General features: G+C 44.5%; 1 protein-coding gene across 1 annotated transcript in view; it reads right to left on the bottom strand.

Moving 5' to 3' along the window:
- The window catches only part of NINL (ninein like), a 176,272-nt gene that overhangs the window by 43,113 nt on the left and 118,485 nt on the right, over positions 1-14,674 (bottom strand). The window contains exons 13-16 of the mRNA XM_045283532.1: positions 10,179-10,308; positions 6,026-6,135; positions 4,991-5,274; positions 2,020-2,023 (exon numbers count right to left, since the gene is read on the bottom strand). Of these exons, the coding sequence (XP_045139467.1) occupies positions 2,020-2,023; positions 4,991-5,274; positions 6,026-6,135; positions 10,179-10,308 (528 nt within the window). The remainder of the gene's footprint in view (positions 1-2,019; positions 2,024-4,990; positions 5,275-6,025; positions 6,136-10,178; positions 10,309-14,674) is intronic.

The raw sequence follows: 14,674 nt of genomic DNA, 5'->3' as shown, positions 1-14,674 counted from the left end.
GCTTTACACAATTGATGTGTGTATGGATTGGGATAACAGTTGTATGAGCCCCTAATAAAATGTTAAAAAAGAGAAAGAAAAAAATATCAACAAGACACAGAAGGAAAACAATAATAAAATTTATAGCACACTGAAAAAAAAAAGTATGATCTGCTCTGTTGATCTTAATTCACAATAAAAACTTAATTAAAAAAAGTATTATAGTTGAGTTTTTCACAAGACGCATTGTTTCTTATGTAAACTAAAAAGATAAACATGATTATATCCTAAAATCTAAATAATTCCATTCCATACAAACATATTGCATTGACCCAGAAGACATGTGAAAGAACTTGCATCGCAGTAGAAAAATGCAGGTAAGAGAATGCAAAATAAAGTGCAAATGACATAACTATAGCTCTAAGCAACAATATGGAAGAATCTCACAAACAACATATGGTAAGAAAGTACTGATTGTATGCTTCCTTTATATAAAGTGCAAATACAGGCAACATTATGGAGTAAGACGTCAGGATACTGGCTGGGGAATTCAGGAGGGTTCTATTTCTTGTTTTGGGTGTTGGTAACACGATGTGCTCAATTTCTTACAAAATTTTAGCTGTACATTTTTTTCTTTGCATGTAACAATATTTTTTAAAAAAATGCATACCTAAATACACCAAAGACACGTGATCATGAACGTATCAGAGATAAAAATTCAGATCACTACTGTGGTTGGCAGATTAATGACCTCCTAAAGATTTTCTGGAAAGCCATGGTGGTGTAATTGGTAGTTTAAACCCACTCACTGTTCTAAAGGAGAAAGATGGGGCTTTCTGCTTCTATAAAGATTTATAGCCTCAAAAACCCTAGGGATCACTTTTACTCTGCCCTTTGGGGTGGATATGAGTCAGAATTAACTCGATGGCAGTTGGTAAAACATTATTCATGTTATAATTCCCTAAATTGTGAATATTATGTTACATGGCTAAGGGGAATTACAGTTGAAGATGAAATTAAGTCTGTTGGTCAGCTGACCTTGAGATGAGATTATTCTGGACTGTTCTAGCGGGCCTATTGTAAACACTAGGGTCCTTTTAAATGAAAGAGGCAGAATAGTTAGAAGAGGCACAACCTTAGATTCAGCCAGCCATTGGAGGCTTTGAAAAGAGGAAGAGGCCATGAGCCAAGATACGTGAGTGGCTTCCAGAAGCTGGAAAAAGTAAGCATATGGGTTCTCCTTAAAACCTCTTGGAAGGGGCACAACCCTATGACACCTTGATTATAGTCCAATTTAGCTGTCAGTTCTAGCTAAAATGCAACTAAGCTTTCAAAAAAATTAGCTAAATTTTAGCCTATTTCTGACCTACAGCATCTCAAACTATAAGATATTAAACTTGTGTTGTTTTAAGCCACTCAGGGACATGGGTTCATCTATGGAAAATAGTGGGAAAGCCCTTTCTATAAAGGCTTTTGAGATAGAGCATTTGCCAGCCAAAGTCCTCCAGGGAGCAGGCCAGTTCCACCAGAGGCCTTTCAAGTAGCCTGCCCAGCTGGTGGAATTAAGAACTCCCTCTCATCTCAGCTTTCTCCAGAAGGCATCAGCTTCTGCCGCCAACCTCTTGAGTTTCCCAGTCAGTTCTTGGGGCTCTCACAGAATTCAAGAAGCATACCGTTCTTTCACAGTAGATCTCCTGCCCCAAGGACACTTTCAATATATGCAGTGGGACTAAAGAATGGTGCATGGGGTTGGCAGGTAGAGACCTTCTGAGAATACAAAGGAATGAAATGGGGTCTTCAGGGCAGTCTTTCATAGACCCTGTGAGACAAGCACAGATTTCCTATGACAAAGATAGTGGAAACCTAAGTCCAAGCCACAACAGTCCTCTCGGTGAAGTTCTAGGGGGTCTCTGGATGGAAAATTTCTCTTTTCTCATTTACTCAGCACCTAGCAACACCAGGGCCTGAATACAGGTCAGATTGGGCTGATAAGCTTGGACAGACCTGGGGTACATGGTATTCGCCTGAATCAGAGTTTACCAGTCTGCAAGGAGGAAAGGGGGTTATGCAATCAAGTCATCAGGGACAGAGATGATTCTAGTTCCACTTGTTTAAGAATGGATAGAAGGCAAACTTGTTATTCTCTCTTGATTCTGTTTCTTTCTCCATAGCCAGAAGCATATCTTCCAGCTGTAGGAGCCTGGTTTTCATGTCACTCTTTTCTCTCTCCAGCACAGTTTCTACCTTCTGTATCTGTACAGCATCTTCTAATTTCGGCTGTCCTTTGCTAGTGGTTCCTACCCCATGCTCACCCTCCAAGACACAGAGGCTCCTAGTGAGGCAGCTTGTGTCCAATCATGTCCAGTAAATGCTGCTCCATGGCTTTAGACTGCTGCTGCTCAGATGATAGCTAGTTCTGACCAGCAAGGTTGCTAGCCAAAGGTATGGGTTTCTCCAGAAACACAGCTTTGCCACTCTAGATGATAGCATAGAGACCTATGTCTCTGAAGAAGCAAAAGCCACCTCTATATCATTCAACAATTTGGGGGGGCTCTCTCTCTCTGATGCTGAGCTATGCAGATGGTCCTCTGGGCTGTAGGGCTGCACTTGAGACTGGGCTCTGGACAGGATCTGCAGTGAGAAGCCTACCTGGTATATACAGGAACTCAGCCTCTCCAGGTCCTGACCCTACTGGTCCTGTCTCCTTTCTGACTTTTGTGGACCTCAGCAGGCCTGGAGGCAGTTGCCTTTCCCTCCTTCAAGAAGGCTCTCAGCATCTCTGCCTCTTGGGAAAGGTCTTTTAATTGCTTCCTATAGATGGTTTCTAACTTCTCAAGGGAAAACACTTTGCAAATTTTAGCTTGATCTTTACTCATAAGCCCCCCCAAACTTGAGTTGCTGCTTCTTGAACTGGGCTAGGATCTCCTTCTGCCTCTACTTTCTCTGTCCCTTGTCCAAGTCCAGCTGGGCTGCCATGTCTCTCACTTGCTGCAGTTGCCTCTGAAGCATCTTTCCTTTCACATTCCCATTGCTGTGACAAGTGCTCTGCTTCCATCCACAAGAGTTTCTGGTTCAGTTCAGCCTTTGCCTCCTTCCTAGAGAAAATTTCATATGGACTTGGCTCAGACACACAAATGTCACATGCATCACAGGACCATTCTCTTGGGTTAGAAAGGCCTGCCCAAGCTCATGTTCTAAGTGCACAACTCCTCTCTATCATGCCAGCTGCTCTCAGAGAGTCCATACACAGGATCTACCTGATAATGCAACAGACACTACTTGTCAAATGTGACTAAATTTACTTTTAGACTGATTAAAATGGAAGAAAATCAAAGCTCAGATTCTTGGTCACATCAATCACTTTCAGTGACCCTCTGTGGCCGGTGACTCCTGTAATGGACAGGCAAACAGAAGATATGTCTATCACTACAGAAAGCTGTATTGGGCAGTACTGGCCTAAAGTTTAGTGAAATAGACGAAATGCACCTATAGTTGAAATTACTCTAGAAAATACCTTAAACTTCTAAGAAAGAGGCCTTTAGAAACCCCAGGAAAATAACACTGAGGTGGAGTGAGGCCCAGCTGAGAGCAGTCAGCCTGGGAGAACAAGAGTAACTCTGAGCTTATCCGAGTCATGCAACATGGCTCTACTCACATTCATGACATGGGGTGGGAGTGGGGGTGGGAGCAGCCTTCCAGCCAGTTAAGGAATCTCCTGGGATCAGACATGCCCCTTTGCTGCTTCTTAGAGCCTGAGAGGGCTTGGGAATGGTGGCAATGGTCTATAAAGTGTCCTGGAAAGCAGTCAGCCCTTTTACCAGACAGTTCATAGGTTAAGATCCTATGAAGTAAAGTTCTCAGGAGAAAGCTCTTGATCATCCTGGAGGGCACTATCTGTTGTTGCAACGCCCAGGTCTGAGGCCACTGTGGGGTAATCTTTTGGGGGGACAGAAAGTCAGGGTACAGAAGAGGGTACAATTCAGTAGTCCAGGATTTTCTTTACCTCTCCTACTCAAGCTGCCTCAATTTCCTTGCACCACGAAAGAAAGGCAGACCGGCTCTGGGATCATCAACCTCCCCAGGTCACATGACACAGGAGGTGGCTTGGTTCACTCTTGTCGTTGTAGTGCCGTGGCTCCCCATCTAAACCTAGCCAGGCTCCCAGCTAAGAATGCTTCCCGAGGAGGCTTTGCAGGTCTGGTCAGCAGGGCTCTGGCCCAAGATTCTCTGTGGGAGAGTGAGGTCCTGATAAACAGGCACGGGCTTGCAGCAACCAGTTATTATTCCACTAAGTGCAACCCACGTGATGTTACGCTCCGTTTTCCAAATAAATGTTTTATTGCTTTTGTTTGTGATGATACAGCAACTCACTGCCAGGAGATGAATTCTAACTCATCGAGCTCGGTAGGATGGAGCAAAACTGCTGCCGAGGGTTTCTGAGATGGTAAGTCTTCATAGGACCAGAAAGTCTATTTTTCTCTCACAAAGCAGTCGGTAGGTTTGAATCACCAATCTTGTGGTGAGCAGGCTGATGTTACCCCAAAGCACCACCAGGGCTCCTTTTGCTTAGGACAGCTTCTAAAAAATACCTTCACAGATAATTGTCTTTCCAATTGCAAAAGAGCTTTTAGCCTTTTTCTCCATTTTCCCACATGCTACCACATGCACTGGAAAATCAGAACATGACATTAAATAAGGAAGATGCTTTGCTACCTTTTTCCTTTGCTACAGAGAAGTCTGAGGCAGAAGATAAATATGAATGAGTTAAAAGTAGTCTACAAACTAAATTACTTCATAGCTTCAGTTTTAATATATGTTTCTAATTTAAGTTAAAACACCTCATACAAAGCCCTATTTTTTCTACCTTCATCTCTGTGGCCAGAGAAAAACGACCCAGCTAGCAGACACTGCAGTTCTGAATCATTTCCTGAGTTACAGATCTAATGTGGGTTTTTGGAAAGAACTTCAGATGTGAGGGAGGACCCAGAAGAAAACAGGCCAGCAGACAGACCTTATTTGTTGTAGTCCGTGCTGGTGTCTCAGGCGTAGCTTCTCTTCTGGCCACTGAGCTAGGGTGGCAAACTCGTTGGTGCAATGTGGGCCCGCACTCCTCATCTCCCGCAGCTGGCCCTGCAGGCTGCAAAGGGCATCCTGAGATTGCGCATGGTGTGCCTCCAGGGCTGCTCTCTGGCTCTCTAGCATGCTGACTTCACTTTTGAACATATGCTCCATTTCCCTTTTCTCCTTCTCAAAGCTTTTCTTCATTAGTTCGATTTCCTGTTTGTAGTAGTTTACCTGGAAAGAGAAACATTAAGCAGGGACTGCTAAAAATTAGCTCCTGACAATCTGACATGGAAACAGCAAGGTTATTGGATATGCCAAGGAGCTGAGGCCTGCAGAAGTCAGGGATGCAAAGACAGTAGTGACACTCCCAAGACTCAGTGCTCAAGATGTAGGTACTTTCTGTAGAGAGGGCACAGCCTTGTCTGGGCTAGATGGATAACCTACCGTGGGAGAAAGATATTATCTGGCCATTGCCTGGCAAACTCTGTTTCGGTAAGTAATTTGCTTCCAGGAGCTCAAAGGTCCCGAGGGAAACAAGGGTGGCTAAGCTGACTCTCTGAGTCCTCAAAGTAGAAAGGCCGCGGCACGTGGTAACTGTGTGTGCACATTCTCTTATTCATAATCTAAGAACAAGCAGGAGATAACTTTATCTGAGAAGACAGGATAATTCTGGCTGTGAAACTATAAAGCATCCCACAAAGGGCAAAGCCAAGGATAGGTGGTGTGAATTCCTGCACAGCTGACTGTGAGGCCTAGCAGTTGGCAGGGCTGCACTCAGCATGCCAGCCCCCAGTGACTTTGAGCCATGAGCTGACAGACATTTCTGCTTGTATTTACCTCAAACTGCTCTTATTAGTGCCAGAGAAATCCAAGGCAGATGCCAGGAGAAAGGTCAGCACTGAGCACAGCTCTCTGCGCACGACAGGCAGTTCCAGGCTTCCCCTAAGGCTCCCCTCAACTTCACCTTGGCCTCACCTCCTACCTTTGTCTCCAGCTGGTTCTTGAGGTCTTGGTAATGTTCTTTCACCTGCTCCATCATGATTTCTGTTTCTAGGTTCACTGGAGTAGGAGCTCTAACGCATGTAAAAAAGCCTGCGAAGAAGAGGTAATCTCAGCTGATCTCATGTGAGGACATTACAGGTTTCTTACAGCTTTCCTATTCCCAATGGGCAACAAAGCACAGATTCTACATGTGCTTTTTCAAGGAAAAGGTAGTGATGGTGGAGTCCTGCCACACTGGTATAAGACAGCACACATCACTAGTGATCTGCTATATTGCATTCTTGTAGAATAAAGGATCTCAAACTTATTTGGTCAGCTGTCCAATTTTCAGAAAAATAGTTACTCAGCAACCCTCTGGCAATTAACTTTTATACAATAGCCCATCCATAATCCAAGATAGGGTGTAGGTTATTTGCTTTGGCAGCTCCCATGGATTATTCCATTGTCCCCCAGGGGGCAGTATTGCCCACGTTAGGAAACACTCATTTAGAACCATTTCACACTTTCACCAGAACAGATTGCTCAGGAGGCTCCTGCAGTCCATCACACCCTTCAAGTTCCTACAAGGTGGCAGTGATATAGTGTGAAGGGACTTCACAAAGCTCTAGAAAACAGAATGAAAAGATAATGGAATTTTCCATGAATGTGAGGCCCCCTTGTACTTCACCTCAAGTTTATTCCCTGGTGATGCCAGGATCATAGAGGCGGTGGAGAGACAGAAGAAGTGACCTGGTGACACATGCCTCTGGGCAGTGTGATGCCTGGAATGAGACCTCACTGTATGTGAAAGTGGCCACACACACCTGCATGACTTGTTTATTAGCTAATGACTTCATATTGGCCTCCACCTCCTCCACATTATTTATTATATCATACATTTGTATGGTTTCAAGATATGCTGGGTTTCAAGATATGGAGGAGCCCTGGTGGCATAGTGTTTATGTATTGGACTGTGATCTGAAATGTCAGAAGTTTGAAACCACTCCTTGGGTAAAAGACAGGGCTTTCTACTCCCATAAAGAGTTACAGTCTCAGAAACCCACGTCCTATAGGGTAGTTATGAGTTGGCATCAATTTGATGGCAGTGAGTCTGTTTGTTGTTCAATAAACTGGTCAGATGATTGCTGAAGCCAAAATGTGTGCATAAGCAAATGTGGTTGAAAAAAGCTGATGATGCCCAGTTATTAAGAGGATATGGGGTCTTAAAGGCTTTGTAGTTAAATAAGTGCCCAACTAGCAGGTAAGAAACAAAGCCCACAAGGAAGCACACCAGCCTGTGTGATCATAAGGTGTCAATGGGAAAGGGTATCAGAAGTTCAAAGACAAGCAACCAAATTGATGTGAAGGGGCATGGATGTAGTAGAGACCCAGAAACCACAGCCCCTCTGGTAATTGGACAGTCCTGCTCAGAAGGGACACATGGAAGGATGATAAATCCAGGGTGTGGTATAGCATTGATGAACTACATAACTATCTTCTAGTTCCTTAATATTTGCTCCCCTTACTATTATGGTTTTTATTTGTTTTGCCTCATTAATCATATCAGATTTGGTGTAGGTTTATTTGTATATTTAATATCATTTGATACATGAAAGCTAAGATTGATAACCCTTCTGAAACTATAAATGGAGTAATGGTTTCCTGAGGGTATGAGAAGGGGGAGAGAGGATAATAGGAGCTGAAAGCATTAATTAGTGTATAACCCCACTCAATGGGATCGAACAACAGAATTGGATGTGAATGGTTATATTGGATGTGCAAAATATGGAAAAAAATAAAATAAGGTTTCCTGGAGGGTATGGTGGGGAAGGGAGGGAACAAATGGGGAGCAGATATCAAGGAGTTCAAGAAAAAGAAAGTGTTTTGAAACTGATTGTGGTAGCAATTGTACAACACTGTTTGATGTGATTTAACTATGGAATGTTATACTTGTAAGATCTTCCAATAAAATGATTTTAAAAGACAATAATAATAATAATAATAATAAATAAATAAACCAGTCAGGCACATTACATACATGTGGAATGAGGAAAGGTGTTTGTGAGCACTGCAAAGGACTCTCTTTCTTACCTGAATCACCACTCTGCACACCAGGCACACAAGGCACATCTATGAACTAGGTGTGTTGCTAGGGCTTGTAAGAGAGCTGGTCTGAGACTCAGAATTGCATTTGTGCCGTGACTCAACAGACTTCATTTTGCCGTGTCAAGAATGGGAAGTGGCAAAGTCATCCTCTACTCTCATTGTCACCCTGAAAATGGCGACAAACTGTGACATAAGGGGCAAGACAAAAACCCCTGAATGAGAATCTCTGGAAAGAATTACTTTGCCCTGGGAACGGAGAACTGTCAACTTGCTCAGTCAACTGGGCTGACAGGAGGTCCATGAAACTGGACAGTCCACATCACCTATGCTTACTACAACCCTGCTTCTTACTCCTCTCTGCAGCAGACAAGCCCCTCCTCATTGGAAGGGGCCAACTGAGCCTCTGTGCTGCTTCTAAAATTGGTTTCCATCAGAGGGATGGGAGGACAGTACATATAAAGGCCACGGTGTGAAATTTCTTGGTTTTATTAGTGATGGTATGAAACCTAGGTCTGTACTCTGGTGCCACATCCCCAGTCTCGAGCAGACCCAAGACTTCAGAACCTGAACCTTGTCTCACAGGTTTTGGATCAGTGGTTCTTGCTGAGGGCCACAAATTCTGTGTAGTTGAGGGGACAAGAAATGCCCATTTCCTTGGAGATGGCTGACCTGTCTGTTGTGTGGTAGACTACCTAGGGTGTCTTAAATGGATGTCACAGCACCCTTGGTATCTCTGGATGGGGTGCAGCTGACTGTGTCAGGCTCCTTCCCAAATTTCCGAAATGAATCTAATGGTCTTTGGCTGTTGACTCACAGAATTTCAAGACACCAATCTGCCATTTGCAGGTGAGCAGGTTATGTAGGGTTCCAAAGAAGCTGGGCCCATATACAGAGAAGACTTAAGGTTCCCAGGTTGGCTATTTTAGGTATAATTCATTTACATTTATTAAATAAATAGCTTTAGAGCACTACAAAACTGGGAGGAAAGAGGATGCAAAGTGCTGGACTGCCAAAGCCTGTAGGTTACCTTGCGGCCAGTATCCACAGATCTCCCTGAGGTGATGGAGTGCCCAAAACCTAGTACACAAAACCACTGTGTATCAGTGTTTCAGCAGCAGGGCTGAGAGACTTGCCACAGTGTCTGCTGATGCACAGTTGGGGGCACTGATGCAAGAACCAACCTCCGGCTATACTGGACTATAACAAAACTACAGGGCAGCTGTGTTACCTCCTTGTTCTTGTCTTTCGAAGGAGCTGAGAGTAATCAAACACAGTCTACACTCAAGGTGGAATTTGTCATAATCCTCAGCACTAAGAGGGTCCTGAAGCCAGAGATATCTACTTATAACTCAGATATACACACCTGTGTACATGGGGTCCTGAATTTTTCCAGTGCTTGACCTCACTCAGGCTGCTCTGTGTCCTGCACAGGCCACACTGTCACAGGTCTATTCTGACTAATTCTGATACCCAAGGGGACAAATCTCAAGCTCTCTCTGAACATCAGGGAGTCATTAATATGTTTTAAATGTAATTTAGCTCTCTTACTAAAAGAGTTTTCACATCAACCAGCTTACAGCTCAGAGGACAATTTTTATAGAGACTGCTCTGTGACCTGGACAAAGGAACTAAAACTCCTTTATTTACTGTCACATGCCCTCACTCTCTCTGTACCTAACCTATGCTGAAACCTCAGCACAAAGCCCTTCATCTTAATCACATCTGTGGATGTGGCTTTGGAACATCTACAAATGATGGACATGCCTCTCATGAGGTCACTATGAGATCATATAACTGTTGCCATTTCATTACAGTTGATAAAACCTCCATCCCCTTCCATAAATCCCCATCTACAAGGAACTCAGGTGGGTGGTGCTGACGTGTCTGGGGCAGGTGGTGCCAACCGGTGTGTCTCAATATACCCTATGATGCTTGAAAGTGGGCTGTGACACAAACTAAGTGTAGGTCTGAGAGATAGCCCAGTTAGCTGGAACAAGTGTGTTCATACATCCCAAGGACCCCACCCTTTCCACAAGAATAGCCTCTACCTTCGGAGCCATCTGTTGGGGGCAGGCATCCATCTGGCCGGAAACTAGATGGGCTACTCTGTGTCTTGTGCATCCATGTCTGTAGGCCCTCCAGCGCAGCCTGCAACTCATCATTGCGGTCCTGCAGGTCCTATAAGCAGAGTAGATGGCCCTGTAACCCCCATGCCACACAGCAAGGCCCAAGGAACAGTACAGCCCTGCAGGGTCTGCAGGATGCCTAGTGGAAAGGAAATTCAATTCCTGATAGCAAACATGTAACATTCAAACTATAAGTTCCCAACTTTGCAGTGAGATAAACAGGACAGGGATAATTCAGCTTTATTATACCCTACATCACCTTTTATCACTAGAATCATTGCAGGGGCTGGAAAAAAAAAGTGAAGTAAATGTGGAGGAGAAATGCAGATCACCAACATCTCAGTCAACAGGAATGTGAGCAAGTCCACCACAATGATGGGGTGTGGGCAAGAAAAGCAACTCACTGGTGTCCTTTCTCCAGAGAGTTCTGCAGCTTTAACCGTCAAGGAGTTGTCATCAGCTTAAGACAAAATGCCACCCAGCAGAGAAGAAAGACCACATGATGGCTAAGGCCCAATGAGGCACACAGAGTGGGGGCTGCAGCCAGGACAGACAGGGAATGCTGGGAGGTTGCCCTGAATCTGCACCTGGCTGCAGTGATCTGTCTGCACAAGAGCTGAGGAAATTCACTGAAAAAAGCACACTTGGTTGCCAGGTTTTAAAAGAGATGAATCTCCCTAGACACAGTTCTCACTCGTAGATTTAAGGGTAACAAGGCAAGAAGCACCTGTTTGTGGGACTATCATGGTGTGAAGTTTCTTGACATGGCTCTTCTGTCTAGGTCTTTGTGATTCCCATTGATGATTAGGTGGGACTTTGCAAATAGGGCATGAGAAACACAAAACAGAGTGGGCTGGTTAATTTTAGTTGCCACTTCGCTGGCTATAGGGATGTGCTATCTTAGAACAGGAACAGAGAGGAATTCCATGACCATAAGAGATGAAGAGCTACCAGTGGAGAACAAATGAGATCTCTGTCTAAAGTGGCAGAGGCTGAGACTAGAACCAGAGGCTGTGAAAGAGAAATTACTGGACAGACCGAAAGAACCAGGCCAAGTCAGAGGCTGAGGCAACGAGACATGAGACAGAATAGAAGAGCAACACAGAGACTATGAGACTGTGAAGCAGAGCAGCAGTGAGGCAGAGGTCCTGGGAACCATGTAGCTGAGAGGCTAAAGACTAGAGAAAGACTTGGCTACTGGCTGAGGAGAGATGATGCTGTGGACCAGTGACTTCATCCTTAATGTTTTCTGATCTTGGCTTGTAGTAACCCATTAAGTTCTCTAATAAACTCCCTTAATTGTGAGTATTGTCTGTGAGTTCCGTGTGACCAGTGCAATGGATTATTGAACTCAGCAGAAAAGTAGAATGCTGTGGAAGAAACAGGATCAGAAAAGGGTAAAGAATGAGGGAGGTTGGAGGCTTTGCCTGATCTCTGTTTTGTGGCAATAGGCCTTGATTGATGGAGCTAGGATTCTCCTCCTTTATGTAGCCAGAGGTCAGCTATACACTCCATGCGGTTAAATCAGGGACCCTAGCTCCCTTCGTGAATGAATGTGAGGTGTGTGGTCACTATCTCTTTTGCGAACCTGGGGATGGGGGACTTGGGACTCTTCAGACCTAATGAATATGGCAGCAGTGCTCCCAGCGACTATAGGGGTATGGCTCTGCCTGGTTTCTCCTTTAGGAAGTTTACTTTGGAGGGACACTAGACATTGTACTGTAAAGAATCCCAAACTAGACCATCAGGCAGCCACATGGTAAGTGAGCCTTCAGACATTTCTGGTCTAGCCAGTAAGTTGTGTATCTGAGGTCCCGCCATCACAGGGCAGAGAAGAAACATGTTTACTGTGCCCTGTCTGAATTCCTGACCCACAAAATCTAAAATCTATTAGCATATTTAATTGCTGTTTTAGGCCACTAAGTCTTGGGGGTAATTTCTTATGGAGCCATAGTAACTGGAATAACATGTATAAGTGAACCTCAAACAGTTCATGGAAATAGGATTAAAAGGTAAATGACTCAAAAAAAAAAAAAAAAAGGTAAATGAATTTTTCCATGAATTTTTAAAGCTCTATTTGTAATTTACCTTTGTAAATTACAAATAAAATACATTCTCTTGGGGGGGAAAGTATATTAATTTTAAGCGGGAGAGAAAAAGAAGTTCTCAAAAAAATCTGTTAAGAAATGGACGGTAGGGACTTCCAGGAAGATAGCGATTGATTAACACATACCAGTGGAACTCCAAAAAATCAGCGCAGGAGAGGTACTAAGAGGGAAATTCCACACTGCCTGGTCGCAGGAGGAACATCATAAAGATAAGAAGGCAGAGATCCAGTAGGTTTTGGGGAGCTGGGGGCTTTTGGCTTACCACAATGGAGGCCAGCTAGGGTTTGACCTTAGCCCCGCCACAGTCTCAGTTGGAGCCAGGATCATTTGTAGCCAACACAGGGGCTTTATCTCAACACAGCTACAGCTTGCCACCGTATCCGGGCAGGGATTAAACCCCTCCAGCCCCACAGTCAAGGATCAAGTTCAGCTATATTGATACTTCTGTTTCCCTCTCTTCTCTCTAAACCCCCCTACCCCCAAGACTCAGCAGGCTGTTTTTTCTTTTCTCTCACACAGCACTTCCAACATCCTGACCACTCCCCTTAGCCTAGGGCATTAATGCCTGACCTCCACCCCGCTGGGAGAACTCCTCCCTCTGCAGCATAACTGGAAGCTGGGGAAAGCCCACTTGGGGAAAGCCCACCCACCCTCCAGCAGGGGATATCCTGCCCAACTTCTTCCCAGGGATATTCCGCTGGACTGTCCTCTGCAGTGCTCAAGACATGGATGGGGAAATCCGGCACACCTTCTTCAGGGGGAAATCCTGCCTGTGTGGCTGGGGGAGTTCCTATCCATCCTCTGTGGTCCCACGTTACTGAGGGAACTACCTCCTGCCAGCTGTAGTGCCTCATACAGCCTAAAGAAGCTTGGCCAACACTCGACAACCTTCCACGGAGCAGCAGGAACCTCTTCAAAACCTCTGCAGTGATCTACCTGATCAAGGAAATTCCGCCCACCATTCACGTGCTCTATACCAAAGCAGGCAACCAACCAGACTTCTGTGACATTCCTGTTACAGCGGGCACCCCTGAACACCACCTGTGGCACCCAAAGCTGCAATGGGCCACACCATCATAGATTTTTGAGATCACCCAGTACAGCATCATTCTCATGGGTCCACAACAACCCAGCCAGCATCCCCTGAGAGGCCCATCCAACTTGCTCTTCAAATAACAATACTTGTTAACTAGTGGTTGGCTAATTCCATACTGAAATTAGCTGTAGCAGTTCGAAGCTTTCCTACGAGTCTCCCAGAAAGAGCCAGTGCTCTTCAACTCCCTGGAAAATGGCACCTGGCTCCTCTAAAACAAACAGCAATCAGCCCCAACAACAAGAAAAAAACCCATGAGAAACAAAATGCAACGGCAGAGATGTCCTGAACCTAATGACATGCATAGAAGAAGCAGATATTAGCCTAGAGTAGTACCCAAGACTACTCAAGATATTCCAGAATACTGCTTGGAGTAATACAGGATATGAGAGAAACAATACAGAAAAAGGATGGAATGAAAGAGGAGATAAAGTCCATACACCAAAGGGAAATACAAGAGCTTAGGGAGGAGATAACAAAAACCAGTAGCAGTCTCACGGACCTTGAGAATCGACTGAAGGAGGCAGAGAACTGCACCAGTGACCTACAGGACATTCAAGGACACTTTAACAAATGTGAACAAATATCTAATAAGATCATCAGAGAAGCTGAAGAAAACCAAAGAGCTAGGTTTGATGGTATGAAGAGGAATGACATTAGAATTATTGGATTACCAGAGGAAGACACCACAAAGAAGTCAAGTGCAACAATAGTGAGAGAATGCTTGGATGAAAACTTCCCCAGCTTAATGAATGAAAACCCGGCAACCATTCAGGAGGCTGAAAGAACACCAGTTAGACTGAATCCCAAGAAGTAGTCACCAAGGCACATCATAGTTAAACTATCCAACTTTGAGGAAAAGGAAAAAATCATGAGAGCAGCTAGGAAAAAAACAAGCAATCACATATAAAGTTGCCAAATAAGAATATGCTCAGACCTATCAGCGAACACTAGGAAGAAGAGAGAGTTGAGTAGCACACTGCAAAAATTGAAGGAAAATAACGCAAACCCAAGACTACTCTAGACAGTCAAATTATAGATGGAGAAGCAATTGTCTTCCCAGACAAGGAAAAACTCGAGTACGGTAGAAGAAACCCAGTCTGGATCCATGCCGACTCAGTATGGGCAGAAGAACAGTACTCACCAAGCATAAGAGACTGCCACACCCAGAGGGAAACAAAGAGAAAACAGCCCCCAAGATAGCATTGGCTTAAGAA

The sequence above is a fragment of the Echinops telfairi genome, unplaced genomic scaffold, assembly GCF_000313985.2.
Source record: "Echinops telfairi isolate 266 unplaced genomic scaffold, ASM31398v2 ScPeMD7_7462;HRSCAF=8500, whole genome shotgun sequence".
Taxonomy (NCBI): domain Eukaryota; kingdom Metazoa; phylum Chordata; class Mammalia; order Afrosoricida; family Tenrecidae; genus Echinops; species Echinops telfairi.
The sequence above is the reverse complement of the archived record's forward strand: the minus strand, read 5'-3'. Positions and strand labels throughout refer to the sequence as shown.